Source organism: Miniopterus schreibersii (genome assembly GCF_964146895.1).
Source record: "Miniopterus schreibersii genome assembly, chromosome: 18".
Classification (NCBI taxonomy): Eukaryota; Metazoa; Chordata; class Mammalia; order Chiroptera; family Miniopteridae; genus Miniopterus; species Miniopterus schreibersii.
Genome location: NC_138121.1, coordinates 5431985 through 5451687, shown reverse-complemented (window position 1 = coordinate 5451687; position 19703 = coordinate 5431985). Strand labels below are relative to the sequence as shown.

The 19703-nt window shown below is 58.9% G+C and overlaps 2 protein-coding genes across 19 annotated transcripts; both read right to left on the bottom strand.

The window, feature by feature from the left end:
• Positions 1-446: 446 nt before the first annotated feature.
• DMPK (DM1 protein kinase) lies at positions 447-10847 on the bottom strand. 17 transcript variants are annotated; one of them, XM_081117787.1, is made up of 16 exons: positions 10184-10448; positions 8465-8517; positions 7917-8008; positions 7599-7682; positions 7417-7512; positions 6733-6881; positions 6340-6433; positions 5917-6123; positions 5572-5835; positions 4828-4913; positions 3362-3473; positions 2473-2630; positions 2287-2384; positions 2077-2123; positions 1691-1780; positions 447-1353 (listed from the first exon to the last, which is right to left on the bottom strand). In XM_081117787.1, exons 1-16 carry the CDS (start codon positions 10360-10362, stop codon positions 1201-1203), a joined length of 1962 nt encoding a protein of 653 aa, XP_080973913.1. In that variant the 5' UTR covers positions 10363-10448; the 3' UTR covers positions 447-1200. The 17 variants fall into 17 exon arrangements, with proteins under 17 accessions (XP_080973913.1, XP_080973914.1, XP_080973915.1 ...); XM_081117788.1 differs by having other exon boundaries at positions 1691-1776; XM_081117789.1 differs by lacking the exon at positions 8465-8517 and having other exon boundaries at positions 10184-10847.
• Positions 10848-11901: 1054 nt separating this feature from the next.
• On the bottom strand, positions 11902-19144 carry DMWD (DM1 locus, WD repeat containing). 2 transcript variants are annotated; one of them, XM_081117778.1, is made up of 5 exons: positions 18635-19144; positions 17248-17430; positions 13733-15001; positions 12783-12857; positions 11959-12477 (listed from the first exon to the last, which is right to left on the bottom strand). In XM_081117778.1, the coding sequence occupies exons 1-5, from the start codon at positions 19073-19075 to the stop codon at positions 12430-12432; spliced, it is 2016 nt and encodes a 671-aa protein (XP_080973904.1). In that variant the 5' UTR covers positions 19076-19144; the 3' UTR covers positions 11959-12429. The 2 variants fall into 2 exon arrangements, with proteins under 2 accessions (XP_080973905.1, XP_080973904.1); XM_081117779.1 differs by lacking the exon at positions 12783-12857 and having other exon boundaries at positions 11902-12477.
• Between the last annotated feature and the right edge of the window lie 559 nt (positions 19145-19703).

The window sequence follows — 19703 nt, the reverse complement described above, 5'->3', positions numbered from 1 at the left end:
AAGGCCCCCACACTCCCCATCTCGGCCTGCGCTCCGCCCCTCGGAATTCCCGGCTCCACAGGGGGGCGGGTCCGACAAGGAGAAGGGGCGGGCGAAACAGGCTAGAAAGTTTGCTGTAACTTTTCTGGAACTTAAGTCCCTGGAACGGATGCGCGTGGCCTGCGCAGGCGCAGTAGTGGGAGGCTGGACGCGCGCGCGGCTGGTCCAGCCCCCTTCTTCCCAGCGAGCCTGTGGCACAGCTGGGCCACAGCTGGACAACAGGCGGTGTCTCGAGGGCGGGGGTTGTCCGTTTGCCTTCTCCTATTGGTCGGCCTCGAATCCCCACCCACACCCCTGATACGTCCGCTTTGATTAGTCCCCGCAAGGCCATTGGCCGCCTCCACTCGCCTTCTGATTGGCCCACTGGGCAACCTCTGTCCCGCAACGCAAACATCAGACACCGAGTTCAGAGCTTTGGGCAGACAAGAGGGCCTTTTATTCGCGAGGATCGGGGGTGGGGTACGTAGGTGGGGAGAGACAATAAATACCGAGGAAGGTCGGGGTTTCAGTGCATCCAAAACGTGCATTCGGGTGCTGGGGTCCTGGAGCCTTCAGCGGGTCGGAGGACAGGTCAATAAATACCCAAACCGCCGAGGCGGGAGGAGCCAGCTGTGGCTCCGAGAGCAGCGCACGTGAGAAGGGCGCGGGAGGCCCCGAAAAAGCGGGGCTAGCAAAAGGGAACGGTTCCCGAGAGAGCAGCGGGGCTCGCGCTAGACGTTCTCCTCTCGCAGAGAACGTTCCCGGGAGAGCAAGGCCTCATGCACAAGGAGGAGTTGTGGTTTTCGGGCCGATGTGGGTGGGGTGCATAGAGGATGAAAAACGGATGGCTGAGCTCTGGCCCTCCTGCCTTCTCTAGATCGCAGGTTGCCCATCTACGTCGTGGCCTCAGCCAGGCCGGAAGAAGTGGTCCGCGATTCCACCCAACAGCAGCAGCACCACTCCGGGTTACAAGCCTCCTTTTAGCCCCGCGCTCCGGCCTCGGACCCGGCTCCTCCCTCCCCGGCCGCCAGAGGGCGGGCCAGATCACAAGGCTGGAGCTGGGGTGGAGACCACACTTGGAGTGGTGTGAATGGGGAGGCTGTGGAAGTGGCTTCTGGGCCGAGCCCGGTCACCCAACCCTGCAGCAGGGCCCGAGTGGAGGACAGGCTGGGGCTCTAAAGTTCAGGGGGCGAAGACGGCTCCTGGGGGGCGCCAGACCCGGGCGAGATGGCCTGCGTAGGCCACCAACCCAGTGCAGCCCAGGGCGGCGGTACCAGCCAGAGCAGCGGCGAACAGGAACAGGGAATGCGCCTCCGATAGGCCAGGCCTAAGGACCTGCGGGCGAGAAGGCAGCATCAACACCAGCGTAAACGGACCCCTGATTGGCTGCTGGGGCTCGCCCCGCCTCCGCTCATAAATAGATTCACATTTCGCCCCACCCCCAACAACTCAGGCAGCTGTGGTTGGTCGGCTCTCAAGCCTCGTCTTGTCCGAGCTCGTCATTGGCTGCTTTCTAGAGGCCTGTGTTGATTGGCTGCCAAAGCACCCCCCCCTCCCGGCAGCGGCCCAGCCCCACAGAGACGCAGCTAAGCAGAGGCGGCTTGGGGGTTCGAGCTGCTAGGCGGGGACGCGGAGGCAGCGGCGGCGGGTGGGTGTGAGCAGCCGGACGTACCCTGGCAGGGAGCAGCAGGTGGCGGCGGTGCATGGGGCCTGGCCCCACCAGCGGGCACTGGCCCAGAGCCACGGCCGGGGGGCCATCTAGCTGGAGAGAGAAGGGACAGGTGACCCAATCGGAGCCCCGGCCACCTCGGCGGGGGGGGGGGGGGGGGGCGAGAGACAGCGAGAGGAGCTGAGGTCGGGGAGGGAATCAAGGGAGCTCCCAGGCGGGATTTGGTTAGAGGCCTGAACCGTGGGAGATCTGGTGGATATGGGGCTGAATGGAAGGTTCTGCTGCCTGGAACCCCCAAGAAGTAGGTGAGCCCTAAATCTGGACGGGGAGACGGGGACAGGGTCTGCAGGGGGGCAGCAGGCTTGACGCAGGGGAAAAAGGGGTCTTACATGGGAAGGTGGATCCGTGGCCCGGGGACTGGGGACCCCCGTGACAGCTGGAAGGAGAAGAGAGAAGTGTAGGATGCGTGGAGTGACGGAGGAGGGCGGTGGCGCAGTGTGCCCCAGCCTGGGCCCCTCGCCTTCCCCCAGGTGTCCACACACACTGGCGGTCCCACCTCCCCTGGTGCCCTAGGGAAAGAGGGCAAATGAGGGGCTCACCTGCCGCTCCCTCCGCCTGCAGCCCCTCCATCCGCTCTTGCAGCTGCTGGATGTGCGCCTCTAGGTCTCTGTTCCTGGCATCAGCCTCGCGGAGTTGACTGAGGGGAGGTAAAGACCGTGAGCCCTTTGGGGTCTCTGAGAGAGGCTGCTAAAGATAGGGACAGGCCCCTGTGCCCTGACCCTGACCTGGCGAAGTTCTGGTTGGCCGTTCGGATGGCCTCCAGCTCCCTGCTCAGGCTCTCTCGGGTAAGCATCTCTTCCTCCAGGGCCTCCTGGAGCTCCTGCAAGGTCACCTCAGCCTCTGCCACAGCCGCTGGGATTGCCGCTGGAACTGCCACTTCAGCCTGCATATAGGGACTGGGCTTAGGGCTGCCTGTGGCTCCTGGAGCACTCAAGACTTGGGCATAGGTTCCAGGCCTAGGGTCCTCTCTTCTCTTCTACTCCCCATCCCTAAATCTTTCTGGAATCCCCACAGCTCCTGCAATGATCCAAGCACCCTCCTTCCCTAACCCAGCTCCCACCCTGGTCTCCAGCCTTTAGTGGGCTCCACTCCCATTCTCCTCCTTATAGGACCCCAAGGCTTGTTCCTGGAACACCCACTCAACTTGCCCACGCAGTGCCCTTGCTCACAAGTCCTCCAGCTCCTCTGTGCCCACAGGAGAAGGCTGCTGCACCGAAAGGCCCTCTTTGGTTTGGTTTGGCTGGCCCCTGCAGCCCCCGTCCCCTCACTCTTCACGCCCCTTCTGCTGGAACAGTTCAGCCTCTGTACCCTCCTTTCAGTGTCAAGAATAAACCCAGCTGATTCCCACCTCAGGGGCTTGCCCTGAAGGTTTTCTCTGCTGACCAATGGATACACTCTCCCCCTGGGCGGTCCTCCCCCTTCCGCTGGGCTTCCCCTCCGCAGAGAGGCCCCTGCACACACACTCCATGCCCTCTGATCATCTCTGACTGAAGTAACGTCTATTTTCCGTCTCTTTGCATGAGTAAGCTCGCAGAGGGCTTAGTGCTCCATGGCACACACTACCCTGGAAGTCTTTGCCTTTACTCTGACTGACCCTTTCCTCCAACAACTCACCGTTTCCTCTGGTGGGGGTACCGTGGGCTCTGGGCTGGGCGCTTGCACAGGGGGCTCAGGCAACAGCTCGGCCTCCAGTTCCATGGGCGTGGGGCGCTGGACTTCAGCGTCCCTGGAGAGAGGGAAAGGTTGAGAAGGGAGAGCTAGGACTCCCTAGCCTGTGGGCATGGGGCAGCCAGATCCAAAGACCCCATGTTTAAGGAGTGGGAGGGGGCAGGATGAGGGGAACAAAGGGAAAGGCCTGCCCCTGGCATGGCCTCAGGCCCCTGAGAGCTGCCCTCTGTATACCTTCTGCAGGAACTCAAGGAACAACACCCATGTTCTAGGGTGCACTCATCTCCTCCCTCTCCATGTGACCTTTGCAGAGCCCTCTCCTAGGGCCTCAGGACAGTGAGGGATACCCAATGAGGGGAATGCTGCCCAGTTCTGGCCACCTCCAAAGATATAGTCTTATGACTGGGTGTGGATCCCTAGACTGTGACTCTAGACAGCATACTCCCTCATACCCAGCCGCTGAGGGGGACAAACCCTCCCTACAAATAGAAATGGCAATAAAAGTGGATGTCCCTCCCCGTCCAGCAATCCCCTCACAGAATTATGTCTCAAGGACCTAACCTGCACATGCACCTAGACCAACCTGTGGCTGCTCATCCAGCCTGGCTTAGGGCGGAGAGGACAAGCTAACTGAGTCCTGCCCTGCCCGGTAAAGAGAATATACGCAGCGGGTCAGGATCAGGTTGTAGTTCATTCATGATAAGAAATGGTGTTTGCGATACATTGTCCAGTAACAGGACAGGTTAGAGTGCAGCACATTCTCAGGGTTGTGGATGCGTGTGTACGCATGAGCCAGGGACCAGAGCGGATGGTTGGCTTCCTTTTCTTATTCATATTTTATAATTTACTAGTGTCAAGCAATGTATTATTAGCAGACTTAATGTTTTAGTTTTATTATTTTTATTTATTATTTTCTTTATTGATTATAGAGACAGGAAAGGAGAGAGAAACATCAATTTGTTGTTCCACTCATTTATGCATCACTGGCTGCTTCTTGTATGTACCCTGACTGGGGATTGAACCCACAACCTTGGCGTATCGGGACGATGCTCTAACCAACTGAGCTACATGGCCAGGGCTAGAAATAATGTTTTAAAAGGGCTTTATGGTTATGTGAGTGATTCATTGAGTTTGTGTTATTTTAAGACTGATTTTAAAAGGATTCTGAGATTCCATGACTCTGTACTAGAAACCTAGACATGGAAGGTTGGAAGATTCCACAAGGTCAAGTTGATGGCTCTGAGGTATTACAATTGAATCTAAAATTTCAAGGTACTATGGTCTGAGATTTTAAGGTCCTACAACTCTGGGTTCCTAAGTCAGTAAGGTTCCAAGACTGATCCTACAATTCTACTGGGCACTGATGGGCCAGGATACCGTAACCCTGAGCAGCCTCCTAGGGCAGTTCTTACCTGAGGGCCATGCAGGAGTAGGAGTAGCCCACAAAAGGCAGGTGGACCCCCAGCGGCACACCTTCCCGCATGTCTGACAGTGTCTCCTATACAAGAGAATCAGACAGGAGGTGACCACTGGTTGTCAGGGATGGCTGCTCACCCCTTCCCAGTCTTGGCTTAAATGTACTCCCCAAGCCCACCCTTATATAAAGTGTTCCCTCCATCATTGATTGTGTCTTCCTGTTTCCCTCAGGGCCCTCACCACAGTATCATTATATACTTCTCCAGACTCGAAGTGAATGAGGGACCAGGGCTGACTTGGTCCATGTGTGTCCCCAGTAGTGCTCAGCACAAAGACACACAGGCTGAGTAAACACTCCAAGATAGTTTGTGTAACAGTTAAGAGAAAGAGATGGCCTAAGGGAGGGAGATTTCTCTATGGTGCTTTCCTGCCTTTCATCTCTCCTCCTTCCAGGTCTCAGCTCAGATAGTGCCCTCCTCCAGGAAGCCCTCCAGAAGCCCTGCACCCTACACTTCCTCATCTCAGTCCTGATCTCTCTGGGGTGTCACTGTCTGGGGAAAAGACTGTGTTCCCCGCTGGACTGTGAGTCTAGGTCACTACTGGGTTTCCAGCACTGGACAGACAGGCACAGAGCAGTTGTTCAGGGGAAGAAATTATTTCAGGACTCCAAGAGGTGGGCACTATCCTAACCTGAACTTTATGGAGAGGGGATGAGGGGAGCACGGGTCGCAGGTACCTACCCCGCCCCCGCTCACCATGGCAGTGAGCCCGTCTTCCACCACATCGAAGTTGCACGTGTCGGTGGCACCCTCAAAATCCGGAGTAAAGGGAGGCACGCTGTCTCGGAGACCATCCCAATCAAGGCCAAAGAAGAAAGGATGCTTCTGGAAATCGCCGGCTCCATCCCGGCCCAGCCGTGTCTCCGGGGGACACAGCAGTCGCTGGATGAGGTCCCGAGCCTCCTCAGGGACTCCTGAGTCAGCCAGCGGTAGAGAAAGGTGCTCCTGCTCAGAGGGAGCGGGAAAGCGCGGATGTCAGCCTGGGAGCAGGCGCAGCGGGATCAGGGCTCCGGGGGCCCCGCTCACCTTGTAGTGCACGATCTTGCCGTAAGTCTCGGCGGTGGAGTCGGCGTAGAAGGGCGTCTGCCCGTAGAACATTTCATAGGCGAACACGCCCAGGGCCCACCAGTCACACTCGGGTCCGTAGCTGCCCGTCCCCGGCCCGCCACCCACGGCCTGCAAGATCTCGGGGGACAAGTAGTCAGGGGTGCCCACAGCTACCAGCGACCGCACCTGAACCAACAGAACCAGGGTTAGGCTCATCCCCGCGCCCCCGAGCCCCGGCTCCGCCTCCCAGCCACGCCCCGTCTTGTTCCCGCCTCCTGCCTGTTCTAACCTGGAGTCCCGCTCGGTCCGAGGTCCTAGCTCCGCCCGCCCGCTCCGCACCTCAGCCGCACCTCACCCCACCCCTCATTGGTGGCGGCCTCAGGAGCACCACTCACTGCTCACCGTTCCGTCAGCCCGCAACTTGAGGCAGGAACCAAAATCGGCCAAGCGGATGTGGCCGCAGCGGTCCAGCAGGATGTTGTCGGGTTTGATGTCCCTGCAGAGTGAAGAAGGGAGTGGAGGGTGGATAAGTGAGCCTCCCGCCTCCCATCTCACCAGGCTGGGGCCCCACCCTCTTAGAGACTAGGCTCCCCAATTCCCAAGCCCCCAGGCCTTGCCCTCAGGCCTTCCCTCCCCAGATTCTACAGTTCTGGACCCAACTCCTCAGGTCCCGTCTCCAGTGGGCCCCACCCCTTCCGGGCTCCGACTTCTGTGGTATCCCCTCCTTCGGGGTCCTTCGCTACCCCTCCCGCACTCCACCCTCAAGCCCCGCCCCTCAGCTCCTGCGGCGCCCACCTGTGCACGTAGCCCAGTCGGTGCACCGAGTCTATGGCCATGACGATTTCGGCCAGGTAGAAGCGCGCCATCTCGGCTGGGATCCGCTCCCCAAACTTGCTCAGCAGCGTCAGCAGGTCCCCGCCCACGTAGTACTCCATGACCAGGTACTGGGAGGGGGCATGTCACCGGGGTCAGTAATCCCCCCAGGTGCCCAGACAAAGACTCCCGGAGACGCCTCGTTCCTGGGCAGAGATCCCGCAGCAGCAGCCCCAAGGGAGCCCCAGAGATCTTCCAGGCCAAATCAGAGACACCCTCCCCCACCAAAACCCCCCGAATTCTTTCAGATGTAACTAGGCAGAGATTCACCGCCCCCCCCCAGAGATAAGAAGAGAACCCAGAGACTTCCTAATGCCCAGAGTGTAGAGCCCCCCAGATACCCTCTGCCCAGTGGCCCCCGCACAGACTACAAATCTCTCCCATTCCAGGTAAGACTCCCCCAATGGCGGCATCTTTATAAGAGGCCCCCAGAATCAGCCCAGGAACATCTGCCATCCCGGGAAGGGAAGTCCATTCCTACTACACACAGACTCCCGAGGAATTTCGAGGCAGCTCCCCCCCGCCCAGATCCGCTCCCTGTCCCCCCTCGTTAGCTGCCAGCCTTGGGGTGGAGGTCCGTCCCTCTGGGCACCGGCCTGGGCTCACCAGGTAGTTCTCATCCTGGAAGGCGAAGTGCAGCTGCGTGATCCAGCGCCGGTCCCCGTTCACCAGCACATCCCTCTCTTCGCGGAAGCACGACACCTGCGGGGCACCGGAGGAGCTGAAGCGGTTGAGGGAGTTTGAGGGGAGGATCCTCAGTGCCCTGCACATCCAGCCACGGGCCTCACCTCGCCTCTCTTCAGCATATCCCACTTATTCATGATCTTCATGGCGTACACCTGGCCCGTCTGCTTCATCTTCACTACCGCTACCTGAAGGCCGAACCAGGGTGACTGGGGTGGAGGTGGCGAGGAGCACCGGGGATCGCTCAGACCGGACTCCACCCAAACCCCGCCCACCCGCCAGGCCGCGCCCATTGGCCTTAAGCTCCGCCCCTACTAGTCTTAGGTTCTAAACTCATTCATCAATTTCTGAGGCCCCGCCCCAAGCCCTACGTCCCGCCCAACGCAGGAAAAGTCAAGGCTCCTGGGCTCTGGGCTTCTTACCTCGCTGAACGCCCCGCGTCCGATCACCTTCAGAATCTCGAAGTCATCCCTCTGCAGTCGGACCTCCTTAAGCCTCGCCGCGATGGGCTCCACTGGGGAATGGGGGGCGGTGAGAACAGAAGGTCACTCAGACTGACAGTGGAGACCAGGAGAAAGTCCCACACTCTGTTCCTCCGTCTCCTCCCAGCCCCTTGTGCTTTCCTCTCAGTCTCCCCCCCTCCCTCCGACGCTCAATCTCCCCTTCTCTCTGCCCTTCCCCTTAGGACTGTTTGCCTCCCAAGGGCTTCCCCACATAAACACTGTGTGAGGTTTGGGGGATGCAAAACTGCCCTCCTACAGAGAGGAGTGGGATGCCTGGGAACCCCTATTTGGGACAAGGCATTGGGCCAGAGGGCTCTTATGGGAGCAGGAGCAGGGCAGGGACACAAGTCTGCAGAAGGGAGGCCCTGGAAGAACAGGGAGGACAGACCCAGTTCTAGCTCCCTGGGATTCAGGCCCCTGTCCCCAGTAGGAATGATGGGGAAAGGGCCCGAACATGCAGCTTTAACCAGTCCCTCTAGGTTCAGAGGCAGGTGGCTCTTGGACCACACTTTGGGAAACACTGAATTGGGGGGCAGGGGTACGAGGAGGAACTGAAGAGGGGACAAGGCCAGGGCTCTAGGCCCGGTTCATGAGTTCTCTCAGTCCTTTGAAGTCCAGGAGGAGTACTCCATTATACCTTATTTACGGATGGGGGCTCAAGCCTCAGACAGGTGAAGTCATTTGCCCAGGATCCTACAGCGAGGATTGTTAAACAGGGCCATGTGGGAATACGGAGGCAGGAAACTCAGGGACATGGGAGAGGGAGGCCTAGGCCCCACGGGGGTAGAAGCCAATGGCGGCAGTGGGGTGAGTAGGAATGAGGGGAGATACAGTGGGTTATGGAGGGGAGAGGGGGGCCCCTGTGGGGTTCGGGTAGAGTGGGCCAACAGGGAAGAACCAGCAAGGGCCCAGGATGGGGGAGGGAGGAGAGAGCCAAGACATTGAGCCCTTTTAAGGCAGCGGGAACCCAGGCCCCCTCCCCCGCCCAAGCCTGCAGGGGAGGGGCCCGCAGGATACTGCTCAGGCCACAAAAGGAGTGCTCCTCACAGGAGAGCCAGACCCCTGCCCCCACCTCAGGTCTCAGTTTACCCTGCAGGCCAAACTTCATCCTCTGCAAAAGGGGGTCTAAGAGAGGTACTAAGGGCTCAGGGGAGGTGGGGAGAAGGTTCTTCCAGAGGCTGAGTCACCAGGCCCTTGACCTCCACCTTCCCATTTGCGAAATGGGAGCAGGGCCTGGGTTCCAAAGAGATGAACACAAGGAAAGAAAGAGCAGAAGGCAGAATGAGGAAACCGAGGGACAGAGAGAGCCTAAGGACCAAGAGCAGGCCACTGAGGGACAGACTGTCACAGAGACAGAAACCCAAGTAAGCCTGAGTCCTGGGCCAGGAGAGGGTGGGGGCAGACACGGCAGGAGGCGGAGGTTGAAGCATCTTCCGTCTGGAGGACTGGACCTGTTTCTGGGGAAGACCTGGCAAGAATGGGCTTTGCGGGAGGAAAGGAAGGCTGGAGGTCACGGAGTAGAATTAATGGATCTGCGGAGCTGGAGGGGAGTCAAGGCTGACCCATGCAGACTAAAAGGGACCAAAATGGATGGAGGGGGGACTCCTCCATCCAGGGGGTAGACAGGGTACTGGGTGGCACCTGTCTGTAGAGCTGGTTGTCCCCCAGGGCCTGCCTGAGTCACTGAGCACTCCCAGAGCCTGGGCACCTGTTGGGGCAGCTGGAGAAGCTGGCGCCTAACACCTGCCCACGGGCCGCGCCCCTGGCAGCTGCCTGTCCCTTATGCTGGCCTCATGCTCTGGGAAACCAGGGTGGAGGCCCACAGGGCCCATTTTGGTATGTGTGGGTACCCTAGGAGGTAGGATTCCCAGCATGTCCCTAGGCCTAGACTTGGGGAATGGGGTACAGGGGGGCCATGGGGGGCTGTTCTCAGCCCAGCTTACCATGGCTCCCAAGTCATGATTGAGTCATGGCTGCCCAGGCCTCTGCTGACCAGCAAGAGCAGCAGAGGGGTAGGGGCATGTCTCCCCAGGACCCACCCAGGCCCAAGTTCTGGGCCCCTGAGTGGGAAGCTCTCCCCATGTCTATCCTGCCCCCCAAGAGCCATCCCTGTGCCCAATCTCACTCCTGCCTCTGCCCTCTCCCCACCTCCCAATCTGGGGGAGCCCGGGCAGGCAGGCACTCACCCCACTGCAAGAAGTCGGCCACATACTTGTCCTGGGCCAGGTCGGAGGCACCCAGCTCCTGGTGGACGCCCAGGAGAAGGTCGAGCAGGGGCTCCAGCCCCAGGAAGCCGGGGTCCAGAACCAGCTGCTGGAGCCGCCTCAGCCGCACCTCGGCTGACATGTCGGGCAGGCAGCACCATGGCCCCCTCCCCGGGCCGGGGGCTCGGGGTCCTCTTGTCACGGGGCCTGGCAGCCCCTGTTCAGGCCCTAGGGCCCTGGCTGCATGTCGGCCTGTCCCTGGCTGTGCCCTGGGCCTCTGGCCACTTCCCTCTGCTCGCTGCACAGGCCTCCTCCCCTTCTCCCCACCCCTTGGCCGGCCCCCTCCTGCCTCCCAGCCTTAACCCCTCACAAGCCAGGCCCCCCCTAGAATGTTTCAGTGTGAGACTGGGGGGTAGAGAATCTCAACCCTTCGCCACCAGCCCACTCCATTAAAAGGCGGAGTAGAGGAAGGCGAAAGCTACAGGTATGATGGAAGCTGAGCCCTCCCATTCCCCAGAGGGGGCCAATTGAGGTCCAGAGTGACCTGTAACACCCCTCCCTAGCCCTGGAGTTGGGGGGAGGAGGAAGGGGTGAGGCCTGGGAAGGGGGGCAGGAGGCCAGGACAGCTTTGTGGGTGACTCAGCCAGGATTCAGACTTTGGGACAGTTTAAATTTAGCCCTCAGGCCCTCTGCTTTACACTTTTTTTTTTGGCAGGAGGTGAGGAAGGGGTGGTGAGTGAATTGGGAAGGGAGGCCCTCAGGAGCCAAGACCAGGGGTGACCCACTGGCCAAAGCCTGAGGGAGGCAAAGGAGCCCCCAAAATAGCTCCTTGGCCCCCGGCATGCAGCCACATTCCTGCCCAGGCCAGGATTAGAAACAGAAACATTTCGGGGGGTGAAGGGCGGAGCGGGAGAGCCAGCCAGGAGGGATTTCGTTGTCCTTTCCAGAGCGGACAGTTGTCCTAGAGGAAACTGTGGTCTCCGGCTGGCTCTGGATGGCTGGGCTGGGCAAACCAGGCGAAGACAGCAGGAAGCCAAGACCCCTGCTCAAGGACACTCACCCCGGGCCTCTGGAGCTGCCTGGGGACCCCGTTTGGGGAGACCCTGTAATAGTAGATTTGGACAGTTTGGGCATTTTCAAGTAATTCTGCAAACTCCCACTGAGCACTCTGAAGAGGGGGCCCTGGTGGTTCTCTTCCCTCAAGGGTTTGGGGTCCTCTCCATCCAATGGGCCCTGCTCACAGCTGGCTAGTGCCTTGAGCCTGTCCCTCCTCCTGCCTTCAATTTGTCCATTAAAAGGGGGGCGAGCCTGGCTGCTCCCTGGTGAAAGTGGATGGATGGGTGCATGCTCTCTCCCCAGAGCATGCCTGCTAGAACCTTCTTTTTGAGTGTGCTTTCCTGAGCTCCAAGGGCGCTTCTTAGGCCTTTGTAACTTGTTTCCTGGGCCTGCACAGCCCAGCTGGCTCAGTTCTACCACCTCTGCAACTTTTTCTTTTTTCAAATCCTCGCCGGAGGACATGCTTAGAGAGGGAGCAGGAAACATGAATCAGCCCCCCACCGCACTCCCTGCACTTGCCCTGCCTGGGGATCAAACTGGCACTGCTCCTGTGCACCGGACGATGCTCAAGCAACAGCCACCCAGCCAGGGCTCTGTAACCTTCTAAAACTTTCTTATAATAAAAAATAAAGTGGACTGATGTAGCACACAGTGAAAGCACACATATTCCCTCCACACACACCTCCAAGGAAGGGATCAGAGACAGTGCGAAAACAGGGAACTTTAGTATAAATAAGAGGTGCTGGGGACAGGGAGGGCCCCAAGGGGCTTCCATAACTTAACTCTTCAAAAGCACAAACAACAGCAGGGGGATAGGGCTGGGGGTTGGGGAGGGGCAGGCCACCCTGTCCTGCCCAAAGACCGAGGGGCACACTGCAGAGCTGGGGCTCTTGTGGGTGGGGAGCTTCCCCCACCCCAATGACCAGTCACATGCTGGGGACAGGGATGAGGCTAACACTGATGTTTCAGCAGAAGGGGTCATTGTACTTGGCAGTGGGTGGGGACAAGGCTGAGGCCACATGGGCCACTACATCCCCCCAAATTTGTGCAGGGCGGGGGACCGGAGCAGTCCATCCGAAATGGTTAGTCTTGTTAATAGTTGATCCGTGAGGCCAGCAGAAGGGTTATGGCTGGGAGGCAGGTGGGGCTGGGGGAACCCAATATCCATGGCTTCACACCACTGTGCCACTGGGGGAGTTGCCTGGTTGGGAGGAGATGCCCTGGGGAAGATGAGAGGGGAGACAGCAGAGGTTAGAGAACACCTGGGGCTCCCACCACCCAGGCCTGGCCTTCAGTCCACCCCAGACACCCCCCGCCTGGCTGCTGCTCTAGGTTCTAGAACTTAATCTCAACCAGCTTTCCTATCCCCACAGGCAGCACTTTTATATAGTAATTAAAGTCCTAAGGTGATCCTGAGCAGACGGTGGGGTAGGGGTGGAGGTGGGGAGAGGAAGGGAAACTGTGGTCCCCTTCTAACTGAGGGGATCCTGAGATTCTTGGGGAAAAGACTCAGGGACAGTCCTACCTCTACCACTGACTTGCTGGGTGACCTGGGCCAAGTTCCTTCCCCTGTCTGGGCCTCGGTCTCCTCATCTGTGAACTAGGGAGATAGAGGGGTCCCTTTCAGGACTCTCCAGACTCCCCAAATCCCAATGCTCCACCTATCAGGCTCTGAAACTGTGCTCTAAGTTCTAGGGAAACAGGATACTATGATCCCAAACCTCCCTTCCAAGGAACCACGCTGCAGCCCTCAGACCTGACATCCTGGGCGCCCAAGCTCAGACCGTGAGGAGCTGAGACATCTGAGTCCACGTTCCAAAGTTCCAAGGTGCCAGGCCTGTGCTCCACTTACTGGGGCCTTCCTGACCCCACAGCCACCTCAGGAGGTGGGCACATCAAACCCCTACCATGTATTTGCAAGCCTCCCTGACCTGAGAGGTGACAGAAGTCTGAGGGGAGCAGGAACTTGCCCCAAGTTACACAGAGAGAAGTGCAGGACTGGTCCCTGAGCCAGGGATTCCAGTCTGTGCCTCAGCACTGGGCTCATATCCCAACAGTGCAGACCCAGGTGGGAAGCTGGGCCCAAGCCCAGTCTTGCTCAGAGAACTTGACCTGCTGTACCCCAAAAGTTTCACCACTTAAAAATCACATTTCCCATAGAAATACAGATCTGGCTTCAAGCAACAAGTGATAAAGACCTGGCCGTGCTAGGCCCATTGGCTGCTGTTCTGGTAGTTGGCCGTGGTCCCCACCACACCCAGCTGGCTCTTCTACCCGACCCTTTCTCTGCTGACTGCTGCCGGGGGTTCTAGAGCCCATCACTCTAAGAGGTGAGAGGGCTTGCTCTGAGACACAACTACGTCATGGTTTCCCCTCAGCCCAGGGGGCTAGAGGCTGTGACATTGACAAACTGCTCTTCCAAGACCCGCCTCTTCCAGAGTTCCAGTCCCAAGGAGGCCAGTGTGGCCGACTCACCGCCTTGCCCGGCCGGGCCCAGGTGCAGATGAGGCCCTCCTGGCAGGCGGTGATGATGCAGTCCTCCAGGAACAGGAGGACCGTCAGCCGCTCCTGGGCGATCTTCTTGCACACCAGGGGCTCGAGCAGTGGCACCTCGTGGATGCGCGGGCACAACGCCGTGCCCAGCACCTTGGCTGGGTCCAGCCGGCTGCGGGGAACAGGGCCGCTGGGCTTGTCCCCGCTGCCGCCGCCCCCGCTGCCTCCCCGGCTGATGTTGCCCAGGCTGTGGTAGCGCTTGTGCTCCTTCTCCGCCCCCCGGTCCCGCCGTTCCTGCAGCGTGAGCGTGGCAAAGCGGCCGATGCTAAAGGGCGTGCCTGGCTCTGTCGCTGTGCCTGGGCCACCCGCCTTGCCACTGCCCGCTGGGTGTGGGAGGCTGTTGGAGCGAGACAACGAGCGGGGCAGGGGCCCGGGGCCTGGCTCGCCACCCCGAGAGCTGCTGGCAGCAGGCGGTGTGGTGCTAGGGGTGCCGGGCAGTGTGCGGGTGCGGGCCAGGGGTGGGTGAGGGTAAAGCACATCTTCGGTGAGGTCCCACAGGCAGAACTGCGTGTCCTGGCCGGCCGAGCCGAAGCGGTAAGTGATGGAGCCGGCCTTGGGCATTGGGGAGAGCGGGGCTCCCCCATTCGAGCCTGGGCCGGCCACCTCAGGCTCCTCCTCCTCCTCGACACTCCGTTCCCCGTCACCACTGGCTGCTGCCGCCTCCTCGGCCCTTGTGGTATAGGGGTCAAAGGCCACAGCATTGACCCAGGACTTGTGGCCGTGGCCACGAGCCACCACGCGGCCCTCAGTGAAGGACCACACGGTGACCAGGTCATCTTCACCACCCGTCACAACGTAGCGCCCGTCAGGGCTCCAGCATACGCAGAGCAGGCCCCCAAAGTAGCTCTTCATGAGCCCCCGCAGGAGCATGGAGTCGAAGTGGAAGACGCGCAGGCAGCCGTCTTGGCTGACACAGGCCAGGTGCCGGCCGTCGGGCGAGAAGGCAAACTCGTTGAGGGGCCCCTCACCCACAGCCCACTTGGCCAGCGGGTTGCGAGGCGCCTTGCTCTTGGCAGCATAGACAGCAAAGCCCTCGCCCTGCTTCAGCAGGCTGTACTGGGGGGGTGCCGAGGTGCACGGGTGGCTGACATTGTACAGGTACAAGTGGCCGCTGGCGTGTGATGCCAGGAACAGGCTCTCCGACTCAGGCAGCCACTTCAGATATGTCACCTTGGTCTTGTCAATCAGCCGCTGCCAGGGGAGACGATGGGGGTTGGGAGAAGGCAATCAGACCCTGAGAGGCCTCCTTCCCAACCTGGTTCCCCAGGAGGCTGTCAGATGTGGCCCAGGCCTCCTCAGAGAGGAGCCCCCACTCTGGGGAAAAAGACGATCATGGGAACGCAGGGGGATAAGGGCTGCTTGTGAGGCGGCCACAGGGGCTCCATGGAGCCTCGATGTTCCACCTTTGGCAAGGGGGCAGTCCTGCCTTTAAGAGAACTGTCCTCTGTCCAATGCCCCCACCATCTTTCCTATGTCAGGCTCAAGGCAACAAACTGATCCACAGGATATCAGCTACCCCAAGGAAGGGATCTTTGTCTATTTAGTTCACGGTTCTAGCCCCAGAGCACAGAGCTTTGCACATAGGAGGCGCCTGGCAAGTGTTTCCTGGACACGTGAGAGACAACCCCATCCTGCCTGCAGCTCATCTTCTACTCCTTTTCTACCCATAACTCACATCTAACTCTTCAATCATATGCAGAACCTGAACTCTGCTCACCCGGAACCCTAACCACCATCAACCCTGCAGTGGCCTAACTGGCCACCAGGCCACCACTGCCCATGTCCATTCTCTCACTGTTGCCAGATAGCTGTTGTTAACGTGAGTGGGCACCTGTGCCCTCCCATTCTGCACACCAGGGCAGCCTTTCTCAACTAGGGCTCCAAAGAAAGCAAAGCCCTAAAGCTCTTGTGCATCCACTGAACAAAGGAATTGCCTTCTTTTCTAGGTATCTAAGTTTATTCTCATTCTTGGGAGAAGTGATAAAAGAATCAAATCAAACCATTTCTGTGTCCTATGGCTCAGGGGAACCCCCAGGGAAAGAGGCTATAAAAGCCCAAGTCTGGCCCGGCCCGGCTCAGCGGTTGAGTATCGACCTAGGATCCAGGCGATCGGGGTTCGATTCCCGGTCAGGGCACATGCCTGGTTGCGGGCTTGATCAATGACTCTCTCATCATTGATGTTTCTGTCTCTCTCTCTCCCTCTCCTTTCCTCTCTCTGAAATCAATAGATATATTAAAAAATAAATAAATAAAAATAAAAATTGTACTTTAAAAAACAACAACCCCAAGTCTGTTCCACGGTCTTCCAGCCCTTACGTGACCTGGCCCCTCAAATGATTTCTCAGAACTCACCTACCACCTGCCCCTCAGTAACTGCTCTGTCCAGGTCCTGCTTCGGGGCTTCTGTCCTGGCTGCTCCCTCTACTCAGAATGTCCTTCCCCGATAACTCTTCTTACCCCCTTCATGTCTGTTTCAATGTCACCTCTCAGCGAGGCCCTTCCTGATTACCCTATTCACACCTCTCCAAGCACCCCTCGTGCCCCTTCCCTGCCAGGCTGTTCTCCACAGCACTCAGCACCTCTGGCGGCCAGCACACTTCACTTATTTGATAACTGCCCACCTCCCTAGCTAGATGAAAGCTCCACAAAATGGGCCCCCCGTTTTGTTCACCGAAATGAGACATCCCGGGTGCTGAGACCGTGCCTGCCACAGAATGAATGCTCAATAAATATTCTGTCAGTGTGTGAGGTAGTACATTTTTACTCCATTCACTGTTCCACCGCTCCCTTCTGCCATTCATGCAATTCTGTGCAGATGGAACACCACCTCTGAACAAAGGGAAAGAGACACAGGGCACGAGTAGTCCCTGCACACAGATAAGGCTGCTCAGTGGCATTTCCCCTGTGCCAAATCCACCCAGGACTAAGCAATCTCATGCATAATTTTACAACAGTCCTGTGAAGTAAGGTTGAAAACCCCATTTTGAAGAGGAGGAAAACTGAGGCTCAGGGAGGCACTGTCACCTTCCCAAAGCCACACGGTGAGTAAATGTGATGCAGCAAGGATCTGAATCCAATGCCCACAGGGCCCAGAATTAGAAAACCGAGGGCTTTGACTTCAAACCAGTTACTAGCCTCAGTTCTCTAATGTGCAAAATGGGCCTCTCAATCCCTAACCCATTGGTTGATGAAAACTCCAGGAGTAATGTGTTTAGCATATGGCTAACAAAGCACAGGGCTGGGCACAGTAGGCGCCAGTGTCATTATTAGCTGTTATCACACTAGCTGCTGTCTGTCACCCATCCCACATAGCTATCAGTTCCACCCCCCTTCTCTCCCTCATCCTGTCCCTCTCAGGCCTACACTATTGTCCAGGGAGCTGCAGTCTAAAGGCAAACAGTGTATGGGGAGGAGGGGCCCTAAGGGCTCACAATCACCTCTTCATTGAACAGCTTGCTGGTGTCCTTCTTGATGAGATCCAGGTACTGCACCTGGCCGGCTGAGAACCCCACCAGCAGGGAGATGGTCTCTGTGGCAGCAGTGAACTGGTTGAAGTCGTGGCAGGTGGGCTGGGTGCCCTTATAGATCCGCTTGTCAATCGGCTTGTTGAGGTCAATGGACTTAAGCAGTGGGAGAAAATGAGTTAATGGCTTCTACCACTGGGGAAGGAAGAGGGTGCTGAGGTTGGGGGAAACCACTAAGAGGAAGCAGGGGGAAACCCCTGAGGGAAGTGGGTAGGTAGATGGGTGAGTGGGGAGGGAAGGAGCAACCGCAGACAGGAAGAGGGACTCAAATCTTAGAGTAGAGGAAAAAAACAGACAGGAAGGATCCCCCTGCCCTGGGCATAAAACCACAGTGCCTCCCCAAAGTTGAACCCTTCCAACTTCAGGGACACCCTCACTCACAGCATCAGGGTTTGGGGGTCCCAAAGTCCCTGAGCTCTGATTGCTTTCCAGTCCTGCCCCATAACCTCAGCCAATTCCCCTGGGTTTTAGCACCACAACAGTCCAAGCCCCTCCAAACTCAGAGTCACCCAAATCCCCAAGATTCTAAAGCCTATCTCAGGAGTCCCTTCACTTTGGAGACCTTAAATCTCAGGGCCCCCAGCACAGTTCATTAAACCTCATGGTTCCCCACATTTAGGTACCTCCATCCCCTCTGGGCTCTCAAGATCCCCGTCACTTCTGGGGACCACCATAAACTCCAGGGGTCTCATTCCCTCTGGCACCTAGATAAATGTAGAGACACCTGAGGATGTCCCCTACAGGCCCTCATCACCTCCAGATCTCCCATCAGCTCAGAGACTCTCATTTCCTCCAGGACTCTCATTACTCCAGAACCGTAATTTTCTCTGGGATCCCTATTACCTCTAAGCCCCCATCACTTCCAGAATCCTGACCTTTGGCTGCCCAAAGTCTCGAGACCCCCTCCTAACACCTCCACAGACTACAATACCCCTGGGTTCTGCATCACCTCAGGACTCCCCATCACCTGTAGGATGCCTGCCACCCAGAAGCCAGGAGGATCTACATCATCTCGGATTCTCCATCACTCCAGAATACTCACCAGCCCCTCCCAATAATCCGGGGATCCCACATGACCCCACGGTTTCCCATCATTTCCACAATGTCGAGCACCAGAAAACCTCCCATCACCTTTTAAAATTATGCATTACCTCCTAGAACCCTTTTCCCCTGGCAAGTCCATCACATCTAGGATGCCTACCTCGGGGCCCCAGATCAATTCGGGCCTCCTACCACTTCTGGATCACCTAGGGACCCCCATCGTCCAGCACCCAGGCCGCCCGCAATGCAGGCCGCTCACCCGTTGGCTCCCGCGGCGGCAACAGCCCGGGTAGAAATAGAGCTCGCGGCCCAAGTTGAAGCAGACGCGGTCTCCTCCGGCCCCCAGACCCGCGGGCGTGGCGGGCGGCTCCCCGGCCCCGGCGTTGTCCGGCTCCCCGAGGCGCACGAGGCTGAGGCGCACGGCGGGCAGCGCGGGCCCGGGCCCGGGGCCTGCGGGAGGAGGAGACGACGCGGGACCTGCCGCGCCGGGGCCGGAGGAGGAAGCAGGGCCCGGCGGGGGCTGCGGGGGTTGGGGCGGCGCCGGGGTCTGGGCGGAAGCCGGACCCGACCTGCGAGCGGCGCCGTCCCCAGGGAGCAGCTTGTAGAAGCCCTCGCGGGTGCGGAACTGAGACTTGATCTCCGCGCAGTCCCCCATGGCGGCGCCGGGGCCGGAGCCGCCCTCCGCGCCGCCCGCAGCCATCTTGGGCGCCCCCCGGGCCCCGCCGCTGCCGGACCGCCGCCCGCCGCCGGGCCCCCTGCCGGAAGCCGCGGGCCCGCGCCGGAAGAGGTGGGGTCGTCGCCCGGGCGACGTCTCTTCGATTGGCAACAGGGTCAGGAGGTGGGACGAGCCCCAGCCGTCGCTCGGGTAACGGTTCTGGGTCTGCGGGCGGGTCGAAAAAGTGGGCGCGGCCTTCGTGCCTGAGACCGTTGTGTGGTTGGCTGCGGGGGCGGGGCCCACGAGGAACGGGGAGTGGCATTTAAAAAGCATAAGTCCCTAGCAACGGCGCCCTGGGAACCGTTTGCCTAGCAACGGAGAGACCCTAAAGAGGAGGCCTCTTTTCTATCCGAGCTTCCCCGTGACCTCACAGATGACCCCAGGGGAGCCTAGTGTCTCCATAGACTCCCAAAATACACCCTCCTGACTTCCACTGTCTCCCACTGACATCTTAATCTCCCCAACTGGTCACAGCATCTCCAGCCATTCCTCCCCACCGCTGATGATCCCCCAAGTCTCACTGATCCCATGTCTCCATAAAACTCCAAGGACTTCATCCGGCCCACTACTGATTGACGCTAACCCCAAACATCTCCACATTTTCCACCAGCCT